The sequence below is a fragment of the Anolis carolinensis genome, unplaced genomic scaffold, assembly GCF_035594765.1.
Source record: "Anolis carolinensis isolate JA03-04 unplaced genomic scaffold, rAnoCar3.1.pri scaffold_74, whole genome shotgun sequence".
Taxonomy (NCBI): Eukaryota; Metazoa; Chordata; class Lepidosauria; order Squamata; family Dactyloidae; genus Anolis; species Anolis carolinensis.
Window position 1 is genome coordinate 62,501 of NW_026943883.1, and position 20,271 is coordinate 82,771.

Consider the following 20,271-nt stretch of genomic DNA (forward strand, 5'->3'; position numbering starts at 1 on the left):
TTGGATTATGGTTGTATGTATATGAAATGTAAATCACGTGTTTTCTGCTGTTGTGCAAAAGTGTGTTTCAGAAATGAAACGGTTAACAGCAGGCTAGTTTTGATTGACAGCCTGTTGTGATTTCTATGACCTATCAGGCATGGTTTCCTGCTTTGGAGGTCGGAACTTCTTTCAGACTGAGGAATGTGCTTTCTTATCTCTGCGAGTGTTGAGCTGGTGCTTGCCGAGCGAAGAGGCTAAAGAGAATGCCAGCTCAGAGCGATGGCTTTTGCTGTGCTTTGTAAATATGTATTATAGATATTGAAATAAATGTTTGGACTTCAGACTACTCACGTGTTTGAGTCTGACACTGAACAGGAATTGGTGAGGCAGACGATTGCAACGAATTCATCAGGGTGCTGGAGAAGATGATTGATGGAGCTTGAAGAAACCCACCCAGCTCGCACCCTGACCCTCCACGCCGACAATAGTAACCATATAATATATTAATAATAATACAATATAGTATATTATATTTATTATTAAATCATTAATATATTTATTTCTTTACAACATTTCTACCCCGCCCTTCTCACCCTAGGGGACTCAGGGTGACCAAAGAGAAAAATAATTAATGCAATAATAAAAATGTGATCAATATAATATAACAAACATAATATATGATATAACATTACGATATAGTAACAGATATAATAATGATAATATATGCTAATATAATTATAATAAAGATATGATAGAAATATAGGAATTATAATATATGATATGTTATAATAAAATATGATTATAATGTAATGATATAACCAATATAATCTATAATGAAAATATGACGTAATATAATGATACTAGCTGTGCCCGGCCACGCATTGCCAGTTAGAAGGCTAAGCTTGGTCTCCTAGCAACCCACTCACCCCAGGGGACAGGCAGAGTTAGGCCTCACTTAGGCTTCTTCCACACTGAGGCCTGAGGCCTAACTCTGCCTGTCCCTTGGGCTGAGTGGGTTGCTAGGAGACCAAGCTTAGCCTTCTAACTGGCAGCAATTTGATGAAAGCAATTATTCCTCTCCCTCTAATTAGGACTTTATTTTTCTTTTCTTTTTGTTGTATGAACGTAGAGGCATGGATGAGGGGTTGTGCTGCCAAGTTTAGTGTTTCTGGGATGTGTAGTTTTGTTGTTTTGTCCTAGGCCAAAATTTCATTACCCTTTTATATATAGAGATAATAATGAAATAATAAACACAAAATATGATATAATATAATAATGAATATAATGCAATATAATGATATATTAATATGATACAATATAATGATATAATAATACTGAATGAATAAGAGACTCGTGCAAATTATTTAATGGCTTCCTGTTGAGTTTAGATTGGAAACACTGAACAAATCAGGGACTCGTGCAAATTACTTAACAGCTTCCCTCCTGTCAAGCTTGGATTGGAGACAGTGAAAAAATCAGGAACTCACACAAATAACTTAATACCTTCCTGTCGTGTTTGGATTGGAGACACTGAACAATTCAGGAACTCATGCAAATTACTTAACAGCTTCCTTCTTTTTGAGCTTTGGTTGGAGACACTGAACAAATCAGGGACTCGAGCAAATTACTTAACAGCTTCCTGTTGTGTCTGGATTGGAGACACTGAACTAGTGAGGGACTCATACAAATAGCTTAATAGCTTCCTGTCATGTTTGGATCGGAGACACTGAACGAATCAGGGACTTGTGTAAATTACTTAACAGTTTCCTTCCTATTGAGCTTGGACTGGAGACACTGAACCAATCAGGGACTTGTGCAAATTACTTGCAAAAACAGCTTCCTTCCTGTTGGTTTTGGGTTGGAGACACTGAACTAGTAAGGGACTCATACAAGTAGCTTAATAGCTTCCTCTTCTGTTTGGATTGGAGACACTGAACAAATCAGGGACTTGTGCAAATTACTTAACAGCGTCTTTCCCATTGAGCTTGGACTGGAGACACTGAACCAATCAGGGACTCATGCAAATTACTTAATAGCTTCCTTCCTTTTGAGCTTGGATTGTAGACACTAAACCAATCAGGAATTTGTGCAAATTATTTAATAGCTTCCTGTTGTGGTTGGATTGGAGACACTGAACTAGTGAGGGACTTATACAAATAGCTTAATAGCTTCCTGTCATGTTTGGATGGGAGACACTGAAGAAATCAGGGACTCGTGCAAATAATTTAATACCTCCCTATTGAGACTGAATTGGGCATACCTAGTGAATTGGGGACAAATAAGGGACTCGTGCAAATGACTCAATAGCTTCCTGTCTGGTATGAACTGCAAATGACTCAATGGCTTCCCCAGTCTGGTGTGGACCTACGTGATGAGGTGCCGTGAGCAGTCGCAGAAGAGGGTGAGCATGGCCAGGAGGCGCTGGGACTCCTCGGTGTCGTTGTTGAGGCACTCCAGGAAGAGCTTCAGCCCACCCTGGGGACCCAGCTCGCAGATGAAGGCCCACAGCTTCGGGAGGAGGTCGTCCAGGTACGTCAGGCCTAAGGATGACAGCGCAAGCTGAACGTGGAACCAAAGCATCGTAGTCAACAGAAAGCAAACTACAAGCGAAACCAAATCATAGGAGCGAACGGAGAGTGGGACCAAAGCATCGTGGTGCCTCCTAATCCAAAGCAAAGGACAACATCGCAAGCTCAACATGGAACCAAAGCATCGTAGTCAACTGAAAGCGAACTACAAGTGAAACCAAATCATAGTAGCGAACTGAGAGCGGGACCAAAGTATTGAACTAAACCAAAAGTGAAACTAAATAGTAGTGAACTGAAAGTGAAACCAAAACAGCATAGTGAACTGAAGGTGAAACTAAAGCAACATGGTGAATGAGAAGTGAAACCAAAACATCACGTGAAACTAAACAATAGTGAACTCAAATCCAAATCAAAGCATTGTGATAATCTGAAAGTGAAACAAAACCATCATAATGAACCAAAATGAACAAGTGAACTGAAAGTGAAACTAAAGCAACATGGTGAATGAGAAGTGAAACCAAAACATCACGTGAAACTAAACAATAGTGAACCCAAATCCAAATCAAAGCATTGTGATAATCTGAAAGTGAAACAAAACCATCATAATGAACCAAAATGAACAAGTGAACTGAAAGTGAAACTAAAGCAACATGGTGAATGAGAAGTGAAACCAAAACATCACGTGAAACTAAACAATAGTGAACCCAAATCCAAATCAAAGCATTGTGATAATCTGAAAGTGAAACAAAACCATCATAATGAACCAAAATGAACAAGTGAACTGAAAGTGAAACTAAAACAGTGTAGTGATCTGAAAGTGAAACCACAGCATCATAGTGAATGGAATAAGAAACCAAACGTGGTGGGGAACTGAAAGTGAAACTATAGCATTGTAATGAATCCAAATCCAAAGCAAAGCATGAAAGTAAACAGTAATAGTGAACCCAAATACAAACCAAATCATTGTGGTAATCGGAAAGTGAAACTAAACCATCATAATAAACCAAAATGAACTACAAGTGAACTGAAAATGAAACTAAAGCACGATATTGATCTGAAAGCAAAACCACCGCATCATAGCGAGCTGAACGTGAAATAAAACCACCATAGGGAACTGAAACGAATGAAAAGTGAAACTAAAAAATTTCTGTGAACTGGAAATGAAACTAAAGCGCTGTAGTGAGCGGAACGTGAAACTAAATATCGTGGTGAACTGAAAGTGAAACTAAACCATCATAATGAACCTAAATGAACCACAAGTGAAACTAAATCATAGGAGCAAACTGAGAGCGGGACCAAAGCATTGAACTAAACCAAAAGTGAAACTAAATAGTAGTGAACTGAAAGTGAAACCAAAACAGCATACTGAACTGAAAGTGAAACTAAAGCATCATGGTGAATGAGAAGTGAAACCAAAACATCACAGTGAACTAAACAATAGTGAACCCGAATCCAAATCAAAGCATTGTGGTAATCTGAAAGTGAAACTAAACCATCATAATGAACAGAAATGAACGATAAGTGAAACTAAATCATCGCTGTGAACTGAAAATGAAACTAAATCACTGTAGTGAACCAAAAGTGAAACCAAATCATCACTGTGAACTGAACAGGAAACCAAAGCATCGTAGTGAACTGAAAGCGAAACTGAATCATGGTGGACTGAAAGTGAAAGCAAAGAATTGTAGTGAACCAAAAGTGAACTGAACAGGAAACCAAAGCATCGTGGTGAACTGAAAGTGAAAGGAAAGCATCATAGTGAACCCAAATCCAACCCAAAGCATGGCAATGAACTCAACAGGAAACTAAACCCAAATACAAACCAAAACATTGTGGTAAATTGAAAGTGAAACTAAACCATCATAGTGAGTCGAAATGAACGACAAGTGAAACTAAACCTTGGCTGTGAATTGATAACAAAACTAAAGCACTGTAGTGAACCAAAAGTAAAACCAAAGAAACATAGTGAACTGAACCTGAAACTAAACTATAATAGTGAACCCAAATACAAACCAAACCACTGCCGTGAATTGAAAGTGAAACTAAACCATCACAGTGAACTGAAATGAAATACAAGTGAAATGAAACCATTGATGTCAACTGAAAATGAAACCAAAGCATCTTTGTGAACCCGAATCCAAACCATAGCATGGCAGTTATCTGAAAGTAAGACCAAAGCATGGCAGTGAAGTGGATGTGAAATTAAACAGTAATAGTGAACCCAAACCAAAACCAAAGCATTACGGTGAAACGAAAGTGAAACTAAACCATCATAGTGAGCCGAAATGAATGACAAGTGAAACTAAACCTTGGATGTGAACTGATAACAAAACTAAAGTTCTGTAGTGAACGAAAAGTGAAACCAAAACAACATAGTGAACTGAAGAGGAAATGAAAGCATTGAGAGGAACTGAAAGTGAAACCAAAGCATCATAGTGAAGTGAAATGAACTATAAGTGAAATTAAATGATCGATGTGAACTGCAAATGAAACTAAAGCAGTGTAGTGATCTGAATGTGAAACCACAGCATCATAGTGAGCAGAACAGGAAGCCTAAGTATCGTAGTAGACTGAAAGTGAAACTAAACCATCATAGTGAACCGAAATGAACCACAAGTGAAACTAAGCCTTGGCTGTGAACCGATAACAAAGCTAAAGTTCTGTAGTGAACCAAAAGTGAAACCAAAACAACATAATGAACTGAAGAGGAAATGAAAGCATCGAGAGGAACTGAAAGCGAAACCAAAGCATCATAGTGAAGTGAAATGAACTATAAGTGAAATTAAATGATCGATGTGAACTGCAAATGAAACTAAAGCAGTGTAGTGATCTGAATGTGAAACCACAGCATCATAGTGAGCAGAACAGGAAGCCTAAGTATCGTAGTAGACTGAAAGTGAAACTAAACCATCATAGTGAACCGAAATGAACCACAAGTGAAACTAAGCCTTGGCTGTGAACCGATAACAAAGCTAAAGTTCTGTAGTGAACCAAAAGTGAAACCAAAACAACATAATGAACTGAAGAGGAAATGAAAGCATCGAGAGGAACTGGAAGCGAAACCAAAGCATCATAGTGAAGTGAAATGAACTATAAGTGAAATTAAACGATCGATGTGAACTGCAAATGAAACTAAAGCAGTGTAGTGATCTGAATGTGAAACCACAGCATCATAGTGAGCAGAACAGGAAGCCTAAGTATCGTAGTAGACTGAAAGTGAAACTAAACCATCATAGTGAACCGAAATGAACCACAAGTGAAACTAAGCCTTGGCTGTGAACCGATAACAAAGCTAAAGTTCTGTAGTGAACCAAAAGTGAAACCAAAACAACATAATGAACTGAAGAGGAAATGAAAGCATCGAGAGGAACTGAAAGCGAAACCAAAGCATCATAGTGAAGTGAAATGAACTATAAGTGAAATTAAATGATCGATGTGAACTGCAAATGAAACTAAAGCAGTGTAGTGATCTGAATGTGAAACCACAGCATCATAGTGAGCAGAACCGGAAGCCTAAGTATCGTAGTAGACTGAAAGTGAAAGTGAAACTAAACCATCATAGTGAACCGAAATGAACCACAAGTGAAATTAAACCATCGCTGTGAACTGAAAATGAAACTCAAGGTGGAACCAGAGCATCACAGTGAACTTAACAGGAAACGAAAGCATCATGGGGAACTCAAAGTGAAACTGAAGCCTTGTAATGAAGTGAACAGGAGAGGAAAGTGGAAATGAAAGTGAAACAAAAGCATCATAGTGAACCCAAGCATGGCAGTGATCTGGAAGTAAAACTAAAGCATGGCAGGGAACTGAACATGAAACTAAACCATAATAGTGAATCCAAATACAAACCAGAGCATTGTGAATGACCTGAAAGTGAAACTAAACCATCATAGTGAGCTGAAATGAACAAGTGAAACTGAACTGAACTGAAAATTAAACTCAAAGCACTGTGGTGAACCAAACGTGAAACCGAAGCACGATAGTTAACTAAACAGGAAACGAAAGCAATGTGGGGAACTGAAAGGGAAACCAAAGCAGCCTAGTGAACTGAACGAGAACCTAAACAATATTAGTGAACTCAAATACAAGGCGAAGTCTTGTGGTGAACTGAAAGTGAAACTAAACCATCCTAGTGAAGTGCAATGTAGTGCAAGGGAAACGAAACCATCACTGTGAACTGAAAATTAAACTAAAGCTCTGAAGTGAACCAAATGGGAATGGAACAGGAAGTCTAGGGATTGTAGTAAACTGAAAGTGAAACTAAAGCATAATGAACTGAACAGGAAACGAAAGCATAGTGGGGAACTAAAGTGAAAGGAAAGGATCATCGTGAACCCAAATCCAAACGAAACCATGATAGTTCTCTGAAAGTAAAATGAAAGCATTGCAGGGAACTGAACGTGAAATTAAACAGTAATAGTGAACCGAAATGAACTACAAGTGAAACTAAATCATCCCTGTGAAATTAAAATAAAATTAAAGGATTTTAATGATCTGAAAGTGAAACCAAAGCATCATACTGAACTCAAATAAATTAAACCATCATTGCAAATGAAACTAAAGCACTTTGGTGAACCAAAAGTGAAACCACAACATCATAGTGAACGGAACAGGAAACCTGAGCATCGTAGTAAACTGAAACTAAAACAGTGTAGTGAACCGAACAGGAAACCAAAGCACTGTGGTGAACTGAAAGTGAAACTAAAGCATTGTAGTGAACCAAAAGTGAAACCAAAGCATCACAGTGAACTAAAGCATCGTAGTGAACCCAAATCGAAAACAAACCATGGCAGTAATCTGAAAATAAAACCAAAGCATGGCAGTGAACTGAATGTAAAATTAAACAATAACAGTGAGCCCAAATACAAACCAAAGCATTGCAGTGATCAGAAAGTGAAACTAAACCACCATAGCGTGCTGAAAAGAACTGGAAGTGAAACTAAACCATCCTTGTGAACCGAAAATTAAACTCAAAGCACGGTAGTGAACTGAAAGTGAAACAAAAGCATCGAAGTGAACCCAAATGCAAAACAAAGCATAGCAGTGATCTGAAAGTAAAACCAACGCACGGCAATGATCTGAAGGGGAAACTAAACCATCATAATGAACTGAAATGAACGACACATGAAACTAAACCATCGCTGTGAACTGAAAATGAAACTTGAGCACTGTGGTGAACCAAACGTGAAACCGAAGCACGATAGTTAACTAAACAGGAAACGAAAGTAATGTGGTGAACTGAACGAGAACCTAAACAATACTAATGAACTCAAATACAAGGTGAAGTCTTGTGGTGAACTGAAAGTGAAACTAAACCATCCTAGTGAAGTGCAATGTAGTGCAAGGGAAACAAAACCATCACTGCGAACTGAAAATGAAACTAAAGCTCTGAAGTGAACCAAATGGGAAACCAAAGCATCATAGTGAACTGAAATAAATTGTAAGTGAAATTAACCATCATTGCAAATGAAACTAAAGCACTGTAGTGAAACAAAAGTGAAACCAAAACAACATAGTGAACGGAACAGGAAACCTAAGCATTGTAGTAAACTGAAACTAAAGCATAGTGAACTGGACAGGGAACAAAACAATAACAGTGAAGTCAAATACAAACCAAAGCATTGCGGTGATCTGAAAATTAAACTAAACCATCACAGTGAACTGAAATCAACTATAAGTGGAACTAAACCATTGCTGCGAACCAAAAGTGAACTGAACAAGAAACCAAAGCACGGCAGTGGACTGAAAGTGAAACTAAACCCAAATACAAAGCAAAGCATTGCAGTAAAATGAAAGTGAAACTAAACCATCATAATGAACCAAAATGAACAAGTGAAACTCAATCATCGCTGTGAACTAAAAATGAAAGTAAAGCACTGTAGTGAACCAAAAGTAAAACCAAAAGAACATAGTGAACTGAAGAGGAAACAAAAGCATCGTGGAGAACTGAAAGTGAAACAAAAGCACTGTAGTGAACCCAAATCCAAACCAAACATGGCCGTGATCTGGAAGTAAAACTGAAGCATGCCAGGGAACTGAACATGAATCCAAACAATAATAGTGAGCTCAAATATAAACCAAAGCATTGTGATGATCTGAAAGTGAAACTAATCCATCTTATTGAACTGAACAGGAAACCAAAGCATCGTGAACTGAAAATGAAACTAAAGCATTATAGTGAACCAAAAGTGAAACCAAAGCATCACAGTGAACTAAAGCATTGTAGTGGACCCAAATCGAAAACAAACCATGGCAGTAATCTGAAAATAAAACCAAAGCATGGCAGTGAACTGAATATAAAATTAAACAATAACAGTGATCCCAAATACAAACCAAAGCATTGCAGTGATCAGAAAGTGAAACTAAACCACCATAGCGAGCTGAAAAGAACTGAAAGTGAAACTAAACCATCCTTGTGAACCGAAAATTAAACTCAAAGCACGGTAGTGAACTGAAAGTGAAACAAAAGTATCGAAGTGAACCCAAATGCAAAACAAAGCATGGCAGTGATCTGAAAGTAAAACCAACGCACGGCAATGATCTGAAGGGGAAACGAAACCATCATAATGAACTGAAATGAACGACACATGAAACTAAACCATCGCTGTGAACTGAAATTGAAACTTGAGCACTGTGGTGAACCAAACGTGAAACCGAAGCACGATAGTCAACTAAACAGGAAACGAAAGTAATGTGGGGAACTGAAAGGGAAACCAAAGCAGCCTAGTGAACTGAACGAGAACCTAAACAATACTAATGAACTCAAATACAAGGCGAAGTATTGTGGTGAACTGAAAGTGAAACTAAACCATCCTAGTGAAGTGCAATTTAGTGCAAGGGAAACGAAATCATTGCTGTGAACTGAAAATGAAACTAAAGCTCTGAAGTGAACCAAAAGGGAAACCGAAGCAACATAGTGAACTGAAGAGGAAATGGAAGCATCATAGTGAATTGAAAGTGAAACCAAAGCATTGTTTCAAAGCATTGTTTCAAATCCAAACCAAAGCATGGCAGCGATCTGGAAGTAAAACTAAAGCACGGCAAGGAACTGAACATGAAACTAAACCCAAATAAGGACCATAATATTGTGGTAAAATGAAAGTGAAACTAAACCACCTTAGTGAGCCAAAATGAATGAAAAGTGAAACTAAACCATCAATGTGAATTGAAAATGAAACTAAAGCACTGCAGTGATCTGAAAGTGAAACCACAGCATCATAGTGAACGGAACAGGAAACCAAAATATTGTGGGAAACTGAAAGTGAAACTAAAGCATCAGAATCAATCCAAATCCAATCCAAACCATCGCAGTGAATAACATGAAACTATATAGTGAATCGAAACCAAAACATCGTGGTGATCTGAAAGTGAAACTAAATCATAATGAACCTAAATGAACCACAAGTGAAGTGAAAATGAAACTAAAGCACAATAGTGATCTGAAAGTGAAACCACTGCATCATAGTGAACGGAACAGGAAAGCAAACGTGGTGGGGAACTGAAATTGAAACTAAAGCATCGTAATGAATCCAAATCCAAACCAAAGCATGAAACTAAATAATAGTGAACCCAAAAACGAAAGCATCGTGGTGATCGCAAAGTGAAACTAAACCATCATAATGAACCGAAATGAACTACGAGTGAACTGAAAATGAAACTAAACCACGATCATGATCTGAAAGTGAAACCACCGCATTATAGCGAACTGAACGTGAAATTAAACCATCACAGGGAACTGAAATGAATTAAAAGTGAAACTAAACCATAACTGAGAACTGGAAGAAAACTGAAAGTGAAACAGACCATCACAGAGATCTGAAAGTGAAACCAAAGCATCGTAGTGAACTCAAAGTGAAACCAACCATCGTGGTGAACTCAAAGTGAAACCAACCATCGTGGTGAACTCAAAGTGAAACCAACCATCGTGGTGAACTCAAAGTGAAACCAACCATCGTGGTGAACTCAAAGTGAAACCAAAGCATCGTGGTGAACTCAAAGTGAAACCAAAGCATCGTGGTGAACTCAAAGTGAAACCAAAGCATCGTGGTGAACTCAGAGTGAAACCAAAGCATCGTGGTGAACTCAGAGTGAAACCAAAGCATCGTGGTGAACTCAGAGTGAAACCAAAGCATCGTGGTGAACTCAGAGTGAAACCAAAGCATCGTGGTGAACTCAAAGTGAAACCAAAGCATCGTGGTGAACTCAGAGTGAAACCAAAGCATCGTGGTGAACTCAAAGTGAAACCAAAGCATCGTGGTGAACTCAGAGTGAAACCAAAGCATCGTGGTGAACTCAGAGTGAAACCAAAGCATCGTGGTGAACTCAGAGTGAAACCAAAGCATCGTGGTGAACTCAAAGTGAAACCAAAGCATCGTGGTGAACTCAGAGTGAAACCAAAGCATCGTGGTGAACTCAAAGTGAAACCAAAGCATCGTGGTGAACTCAAAGTGAAACCAAAGCATCGTGGTGAACTCAGAGTGAAACCAAAGCATCGTGGTGAACTCAGAGTGAAACCAAAGCATCGTGGTGAACTCAGAGTGAAACCAAAGCATCGTGGTGAACTCAGAGTGAAACCAAAGCATCGTGGTGAACTCAAAGTGAAACCAAAGCATCGTGGTGAACTCAAAGTGAAACCAAAGCATCGTGGTGAGCTCAGAGTGAAACCAAAGCATCGTGGTGAACACAAAGTGAAACCAAAGCATCGTGGTGAACTCAAAGTGAAACCAAAGCATCGTGGTGAACTCAAAGTGAAACCAAAGCATCGTGGTGAACTCAAAGTGAAACCAAAGCATCGTGGTGAACTCAAAGTGAAACCAAAGCATCGTGGTGAACTCAAAGTGAAACCAAAGCATCGTGGTGAGCTCAGAGTGAAACCAAAGCATCGTGGTGAACTCAAAGTGAAACCAAAGCATCGTGGTGAACTCAAAGTGAAACCAAAGCATCGTGGTGAACTCAAAGTGAAACCAAAGCATCGTGGTGAACTCAAAGTGAAACCAAAGCATCGTGGTGAACTCAAAGTGAAACCAAAGCATCGTGGTGAACTCAAAGTGAAACCAAAGCATCGTGGTGCGCTCAGAGTGAAACCAAAGCATCGTGGTGAACACAAAGTGAAACCAAAGCATCGTGGTGAACTCAAAGTGAAACCAAAGCATCGTGGTGAACTCAAAGTGAAACCAAAGCATCGTGGTGAACTCAAAGTGAAACCAAAGCATCGTGGTGAACTCAAAGTGAAACCAAAGCATCGTGGTGAACTCAAAGTGAAACCAAAGCATCGTGGTGAACTCAAAGTGAAACCAAAGCATCGTGGTGAACTCAAAGTGAAACCAAAGCATCGTGGTGAACTCAAAGTGAAACCAAAGCATCGTGGTGAACTCAAAGTGAAACCAAAGCATCGTGGTGAACTCAAAGTGAAACCAAAGCATCGTGGTGAACTCAAAGTGAAACCAAAGCATCGTGGTGAACTCAAAGTGAAACCAAAGCATCGTGGTGAACTCAAAGTGAAACCAAAGCATCGTGGTGAACTCAAAGTGAAACCAAAGCATCGTGGTGAACTCAAAGTGAAACCAAAGCATCGTGGTGAACTCAAAGTGAAACCAAAGCATCGTGGTGAACTCAAAGTGAAACCAAAGCATCGTGGTGAACTCAGAGTGAAACCAAAGCATCGTGGTGAACTCAGAGTGAAACCAAAGCATCGTGGTGAACTCAAAGTGAAACCAAAGCATCGTGGTGAACTCAGAGTGAAACCAAAGCATCGTGGTGAACTCAAAGTGAAACCAAAGCATCGTGGTGAACTCAAAGTGAAACCAAAGCATCGTGGTGAGCTCAGAGTGAAACCAAAGCATCGTGGTGAACTCAAAGTGAAACCAAAGCATCGTGGTGAACTCAAAGTGAAACCAAAGCATCGTGGTGAACTCAAAGTGAAACCAAAGCATCGTGGTGAACTCAAAGTGAAACCAAAGCATCGTGGTGAACTCAAAGTGAAACCAAAGCATCGTGGTGAACTCAAAGTGAAACCAAAGCATCGTGGTGCGCTCAGAGTGAAACCAAAGCATCGTGGTGAACACAAAGTGAAACCAAAGCATCGTGGTGAACTCAAAGTGAAACCAAAGCATCGTGGTGAACTCAAAGTGAAACCAAAGCATCGTGGTGAACTCAAAGTGAAACCAAAGCATCGTGGTGAACTCAAAGTGAAACCAAAGCATCGTGGTGAACTCAAAGTGAAACCAAAGCATCGTGGTGAACTCAAAGTGAAACCAAAGCATCGTGGTGAACTCAAAGTGAAACCAAAGCATCGTGGTGAACTCAAAGTGAAACCAAAGCATCGTGGTGAACTCAAAGTGAAACCAAAGCATCGTGGTGAACTCAAAGTGAAACCAAAGCATCGTGGTGAACTCAAAGTGAAACCAAAGCATCGTGGTGAACTCAAAGTGAAACCAAAGCATCGTGGTGAACTCAAAGTGAAACCAAAGCATCGTGGTGAACTCAAAGTGAAACCAAAGCATCGTGGTGAACTCAAAGTGAAACCAAAGCATCGTGGTGAACTCAAAGTGAAACCAAAGCATCGTGGTGAACTCAAAGTGAAACCAAAGCATCGTGGTGAACTCAGAGTGAAACCAAAGCATCGTGGTGAACTCAGAGTGAAACCAAAGCATCGTGGTGAACTCAAAGTGAAACCAAAGCATCGTGGTGAACTCAGAGTGAAACCAAAGCATCGTGGTGAACTCAAAGTGAAACCAAAGCATCGTGGTGAACTCAGAGTGAAACCAAAGCATCGTGGTGAACTCAGAGTGAAACCAAAGCATCGTGGTGAACTCAAAGTGAAACCAAAGCATCGTGGTGAACTCAAAGTGAAACCAAAGCATCGTGGTGAACTCAGAGTGAAACCAAAGCATCGTGGTGAACTCAGAGTGAAACCAAAGCATCGTGGTGAACTCAGAGTGAAACCAAAGCATCGTGGTGAACTCAGAGTGAAACCAAAGCATCGTGGTGAACTCAGAGTGAAACCAAAGCATCGTGGTGAACTCAGAGTGAAACCAAAGCATCGTGGTGAACTCAAAGTGAAACCAAAGCATCGTGGTGAACTCAGAGTGAAACCAAAGCATCGTGGTGAACTCAAAGTGAAACCAAAGCATCGTGGTGAACTCAAAGTGAAACCAAAGCATCGTGGTGAACTCAAAGTGAAACCAAAGCATCGTGGTGAACTCAAAGTGAAACCAAAGCATCGTGGTGAACTCAAAGTGAAACCAAAGCATCGTGGTGAACTCAAAGTGAAACCAAAGCATCGTGGTGAACTCAAAGTGAAACCAAAGCATCGTGGTGAACTCAAAGTGAAACCAAAGCATCGTGGTGAACTCAAAGTGAAACCAAAGCATCGTGGTGAACTCAAAGTGAAACCAAAGCATCGTGGTGAACTCAGAGTGAAACCAAAGCATCGTGGTGAACTCAGAGTGAAACCAAAGCATCGTGGTGAACTCAGAGTGAAACCAAAGCATCGTGGTGAACTCAAAGTGAAACCAAAGCATCGTGGTGAACTCAGAGTGAAACCAAAGCATCGTGGTGAACTCAGAGTGAAACCAAAGCATCGTGGTGAACTCAGAGTGAAACCAAAGCATCGTGGTGAACTCAGAGTGAAACCAAAGCATCGTGGTGAACTCAGAGTGAAACCAAAGCATCGTGGTGAACTCAGAGTGAAACCAAAGCATCGTGGTGAACTCAGAGTGAAACCAAAGCATCGTGGTGAACTCAGAGTGAAACCAAAGCATCGTGGTGAACTCAGAGTGAAACCAAAGCATCGTGGTGAACTCAAAGTGAAACCAAAGCATCGTGGTGAACTCAAAGTGAAACCAAAGCATCGTGGTGAACTCAAAGTGAAACCAAAGCATCGTGGTGAACTCAGAGTGAAACCAAAGCATCGTGGTGAACTCAGATTGAAACCAAAGCATCGTGGTGAACTCAAAGTGAAACCAAAGCATCGTGGTGAACTCAAAGTGAAACCAAAGCATCGTGGTGAACTCAAAGTGAAACCAAAGCATCGTGGTGAACTCAAAGTGAAACCAAAGCATCGTGGTGAACTCAGAGTGAAACCAAAGCATCGTGGTGAACTCAGAGTGAAACCAAAGCATCGTGGTGAACTCAGAGTGAAACCAAAGCATCGTGGTGAACTCAGAGTGAAACCAAAGCATCGTGGTGAACTCAGAGTGAAACCAAAGCATCGTGGTGAACTCAAAGTGAAACCAAAGCATCGTGGTGAACTCAAAGTGAAACCAAAGCATCGTGGTGAACTCAGAGTGAAACCAAAGCATCGTGGTGAACTCAAAGTGAAACCAAAGCATCGTGGTGAACTCAAAGTGAAACCAAAGCATCGTGATGAACTCAAAGTGAAACCAAGCATCGTGGTGAACTCAAAGTGAAACCAAAGCATCGTGGTGAACTCAAAGTGAAACCAAAGCATCGTGGTGAACTCAAAGTGAAACCAAAGCATCGTGGTGAACTCAAAGTGAAACCAAAGCATCGTGGTGAACTCAAAGTGAAACCAAAGCATCGTGGTGAACTCAAAGTGAAACCAAAGCATCGTGGTGAACTCAAAGTGAAACCAAAGCATCGTGGTGAGCTCAGAGTGAAACCAAAGCATCGTGGTGAACACAAAGTGAAACCAAGCATCGTGGTGAACTCAGAGTGAAACCAAAGCATCGTGGTGAACTCAGAGTGAAACCAAAGCATCGTGGTGAACTCAGAGTGAAACCAAAGCATCGTGGTGAACTCAGAGTGAAACCAAAGCATCGTGGTGAACTCAAAGTGAAACCAAAGCATCGTGGTGAACTCAAAGTGAAACCAAAGCATCGTGGTGAACTCAAAGTGAAACCAAAGCATCGTGGTGAACTCAAAGTGAAACCAAAGCATCGTGGTGAACTCAGAGTGAAACCAAAGCATCGTGGTGAACTCAAAGTGAAACCAAAGCATCGTGGTGAACTCAAAGTGAAACCGACATATAGCGAACCCCACTCCAATAATAATAATAATAATAATAATAATAATAATAATGAGGAGAACTCACCGGTCAGGATCTGGAGTCGGATCTGGGTGAGGGTGGTGAGGGCCATCTGGTAGAGGACGCAGATGCTGCAGACCTTCTGGACTTCGGCCGAGTCCACCCGCTTCCCGCCCACGGGCTTCAGGATGTGGCGGACGGAGGCCGACTTCTGGAAGGCCCGCTTGAAGAGGTCTGCAGATGGGGAGAAACATGGCCGCCCTAGGCATCTCCCATCATCCCCAAACATGGGTCTCCAGATGAACCTCCCATCATCCCTTAAGTCAACATGGGTCTCCAGATACATCTCCCATCATCCTTCGGGTCAACATGGGTCTCCAGATGTACCTCCCATCATCCTTCAGGCCAACATGGGTCTCCAGGTGCATCTCCCATCATCCCTGAAGTCAACATGGGTCTACAGAGATGTTTCCCATGATCCTTCAACCATTATGGTTGCCATACACATCTCCCATCATCTCTCAAACATAAACATGGCTCTCCAGATGCATCTCCCATCATCCCTCAAGTCAACATGGGTCTCGAGATGCATCTATCTTCATCCCTCAACCCATATAATTGCCATATACATTTCCCATCATTCCTTAAGTCAACAGGGGTCTCCAGATGTATCTCCCATCATCCCTCAGGTCAACATGGGTCTCCAGAGATGTTTCAGATGATCCCCCAACCAATATGGCCGTCATACACATCTCCCATCATCCCTCAAACATAAACATGGATCTCCAGATGCATCTCCCATCATCCCTCAAGTCAACATGGGTCTCCAGAGAGGTTTTCCATGATCCCCCAACCAATATGTCCACCATAGACATCTCCCATCATCCCTCAAACATAAACATGGATCTCCAGATGCATCTCCCATCATCCCTCAAGTCAACATGGGTCTCCAGAGACATTTCCCATGATCCGTCAACCCATATATTTGCCATATACATTTCCCATCATTCCTCAAGTCATCATGGGTCTTCAGAGATGTTTCAGATGATCCACCAACCCATATGGTCACTATACACATCTCCCATCATCCCTCAAACGTAAACATGGATCTCCAGATGCATCTCCCATCATCTCTCAAGTCAACATGGGTCTCCAGAGAGGTTTCAGATGATTCCCCAACCAATATGGCCACCATACACATCTCCCATCATCCCTCAAAGATAAACATGGAGCTCCAGATGCTTCTCCCATCATCCTTCAAGTCAACATGGGTCTCCAGAGAGGTTTCCCATGATCCCCCAACCCATATGGTTGCCATATACATCTCCCATCATTCCTCAAGTCAACATGGGTCTCCAGATGCATCTCCCATGATCCTCCAGCCAATATGGTCGCCATACACATCTCCCATCATCTCTCAAACATATAGATCTCCAGATGCTTCTCCCATCATTCCTCAAGTCAACATGGGTCTACAGAGACGTTTCAGATGATCCCCCAACCCATATGGTCACCATACACATCTCCCATCATCACTCAAACATAAACATGGGTCTCCAGATGCATCTCCTATCATCCCTCAAGTCAACATGGGTCTCCAGAGATGTTTCAGATAATCCCCCAACCAATATGGCCATCATACACATCTCCCATCATCCCTCAAGTCAACAGGAGTCTCCAGATGTATCTCCCATCATACCTCAGGTCAACATGTCTCCAGAGACATCTCTCATGATATCTCAATCAATATAATTGCCATATTTCCTATTATCCCCAAACCAATATGGTCACCATACACATCTCCCATCATCCCTCAAACATAAACATGGGTCTCCAGATGCATCTCCCATCATCCCTTAAGTCAATATGGTTCTCCAGATGCATCTCCCATCATCCCTTAAGTCAACATGGGTCTCCAGATGCATCTCCCTTCATTCCTCAGGTCAACAAGTCTCCAAAGAAATCTCCCATCATCCCTCAGGTCAACATGGGTCTCCACAGACATTTCCCATGATTCCCCAACCAATATGGTACCATATACATCCCTCAACATAGGTATCCAAATGCATCTTCTATCATCCCTTAAGTCAACATGGGTCTCCAGGTCCATGTCCCATCATCCCTCAGGTCAACAAGGCTCCAGAGACATCCTCCAAGATCTCCTAACCATACATCTCCCATCATCCCTCAGTCAACAAGTCTCCAGATGCATCTCCCATGATTCCTCAAGTCAACATGGGTCTCCAGAGACATTTCCCATGATTCCCCAACCAATATGGCTGCCATGAACATCTCCCATCAGCCCTCAATTGTAAACATGGGTCTCCAGATGCATCTCCCATCATCCGTCAAGTCTACATGGCTCTCTGGATGCATCTCCCATGATTCCTCAAGTCAACATGGGTCTCCAGATGCATCTCCCATCATCCCTTAAGTCAACATGGGTCTCCAGAGAAATCTCCCATCCTCCCTCAGGTCAATATGGGTCTCCACAGTCATTTCCCATGATTACCCAACCAATATGGTACCATATACAACTCCCTACATCCCTCAACACAGGTCTCCAAATGCATCTCCCATCATCCCTTAAGTCAACATGGGTCTCCAAATGCATCTCCCATCATCCCTTAAGTCAACATGGGTCTCCAGATGCATCTCCCATAATCCCTTAAGTCAAAATGGGTCTCCAAATACATCTCCCACCATCTCTTAAGTCAACATGGGTCTCCAGGTCCATTTCCCATCATCCCTCAGGTCAACAAGCCTCCAGAGACATCCTCCAAGATCTCCTAACCATACATCTCCCATCACCCCTCAGTCAACAAGTCTCCAGATGCATTCTCCCATGATTCCTCAAGTCAACATGGGTCTCCAGAGACATCTCCCATTATTTGCCAACGAATATGGTCGCCATAGACATCTCCCATCATCCCTCAAATGTAAACATGGGTCTCCAGAGACATATCCCATGATGCCCCAGCCAATATGGCTGCCATGAACATCTCCCATCATTCCTGAAATGTAAACATGGGTCTCCAGAGACATATCCCATGATTCCCCAACCAATATGGCTGCCATGAACATCTCCCATCAGCCCTCAATTGTAAACATGGGTCTCCAGATGCATCTCCCATGATCCCCCATTCACACTGGAGATTATGGGGGCCAGAGTCCACCCCTAATGGTTCCCATACTGACTTTTCATGGGGAGGCTGTTCTGCGGGGAAGCGGCCTGGGCTTGCGTTCGGGCGCCATCTTGGTTTTCCTGGAGTTTCTTGCTGAGGACGTCGCTGAAGAGGATGCGGATCAGGTGGACGCCCCAAAGGTGCTGCAACTGCTTCGTTAGGAGGGGCATCGACTCATTCAACCTGAAGACAACAATAACAGATGGAGAGAATCTGGGACTCATGCAAATTACTTAACAGCTTCCTGTCAAGTTCGGATTGGAGATACTGAACAAAATCAGGAACTTGTGCAAATTACTCGACAGCTTCCTATTGAGTCTTGGTTGGAGACACTGAATCAATCAGGAACTTGTGCAAATTACTTAGTAGCTTCCTGTTGTGTTTGGTTTGGAGATACCGAATGAATAAGTTATTCATGAAAATTACTTAATAGCTTCCTGTTGAGTTTAAAGTGCAGATACTGAACGAATCAGGGACAAACAAATCAGGAACTTGGGCAAATTACTCAACAGCTTTTTGTTGAGTTTGGATGGGAGATACTGAATGAATCGGGGCCTAACGAATTGGGGACTCGTGCAAATTACTTAATAGCTTCCTGTCAGGATTAGAGTGCAGATACTTTACAATTGGAGATACAGAATAAATTAGGGAGGCGTTCAAATTACTTAATAGCTTCCTGTCGGGATTTGAGTGCAGATACTTTATGACTGGAGATACAGAATAGATCAAGGACTTGTGCAAATAACTTAATAGCTTCCTGTGAGGATTGGAGATACTGATTCAGGGGCTCGTGCGAATCAGTTAGTAGCTTCCCATTGCATGATGAATGAATCGGGGACTCGTGCAAATTACTTAATTGCTTCCTGTCTGGATTTGAGCGCAGATACAGAATGACCGGAGATACAGAATAAATCAGGGACTCGTGCAAATTACTTAATAGCTTCCTTTCCAGATTTGGATTGGAGATACTGAATCAGGGGCTTGTGCAAATCAGTTAGTGTGATGAACCATGGGCCTTGTAGTCCTGCTCAGGACATTGTAATCCCTGATGAAGATGAAAACTTGGGTTTTTTACCTTCCCAGTCTGAACTGGATTCCTCTCAGCCAGATCCTTCCCAGGCAGATCTGGAAACCTTGCACCTGCAAGAAAGTTGTGCCCCAGAAGTATGTCAAACAACCCCAGAGCCTACTTCTCCCGTGTTCTTGCGCCGGGAGTTTTGTAAACAACAGAGAAGTTTGGATTCAGCTTCGCGCAGGAGTGCGAGGATAGCAGCTAAGAATGTTGCCAATTAACATTGGTTCTCGTGAGAATCTTTAAGGAGTTTAACATCTGGTCTCAGAGTTTAGCTTTCGTTTCTGATTCCCAGAGAACCGCTTTGGAGAGAAAGTTGGACTCTATATAGGTGTTTTGCCCGCGTAGCAACTTCGCGGAGTCAATTCGTCAGCCTACGGAGCGAGTTGTGTCTGGACAGCGCGCTCCGATTCAAGCCTCGCTTCAGCTCAAGCCTTGCCTTGCTATCCAGCCTTCGCCTTGCTTCCCAGCCTTTGTTTACCTACGGACTTTGCCTTGTTTCCCAGGACTAAT

General features: G+C 41.7%; 1 protein-coding gene and 1 long non-coding RNA gene across 2 annotated transcripts in view; one reads left to right on the forward strand and one right to left on the reverse strand.

The window, feature by feature from the left end:
* LOC134295081 (uncharacterized) overlaps positions 1 to 323 on the forward strand; it is a 3,965-nt gene extending 3,642 nt beyond the window's left edge. Inside the window, exon 2 of the long non-coding RNA XR_010001641.1 lies at positions 1 to 323. This exon is cut by the window's left edge and continues 745 nt beyond it. This is a non-coding gene — a long non-coding RNA (uncharacterized LOC134295081).
* Positions 1 to 18,925, reverse strand: part of LOC134295079 (ubiquitin-protein ligase E3B) — a 48,710-nt gene extending 29,785 nt beyond the window's left edge. Inside the window, exons 1-3 of the mRNA XM_062967010.1 lie at positions 18,700 to 18,925; positions 15,568 to 15,735; positions 2,351 to 2,522 (exon numbers count right to left, since the gene is read on the reverse strand). Coding sequence (XP_062823080.1) covers positions 2,351 to 2,522; positions 15,568 to 15,735; positions 18,700 to 18,910 — 551 coding nt within the window. The 5' untranslated portion in view covers positions 18,911 to 18,925. The remainder of the gene's footprint in view (positions 1 to 2,350; positions 2,523 to 15,567; positions 15,736 to 18,699) is intronic.
* Positions 18,926 to 20,271: the final 1,346 nt, after the last annotated feature.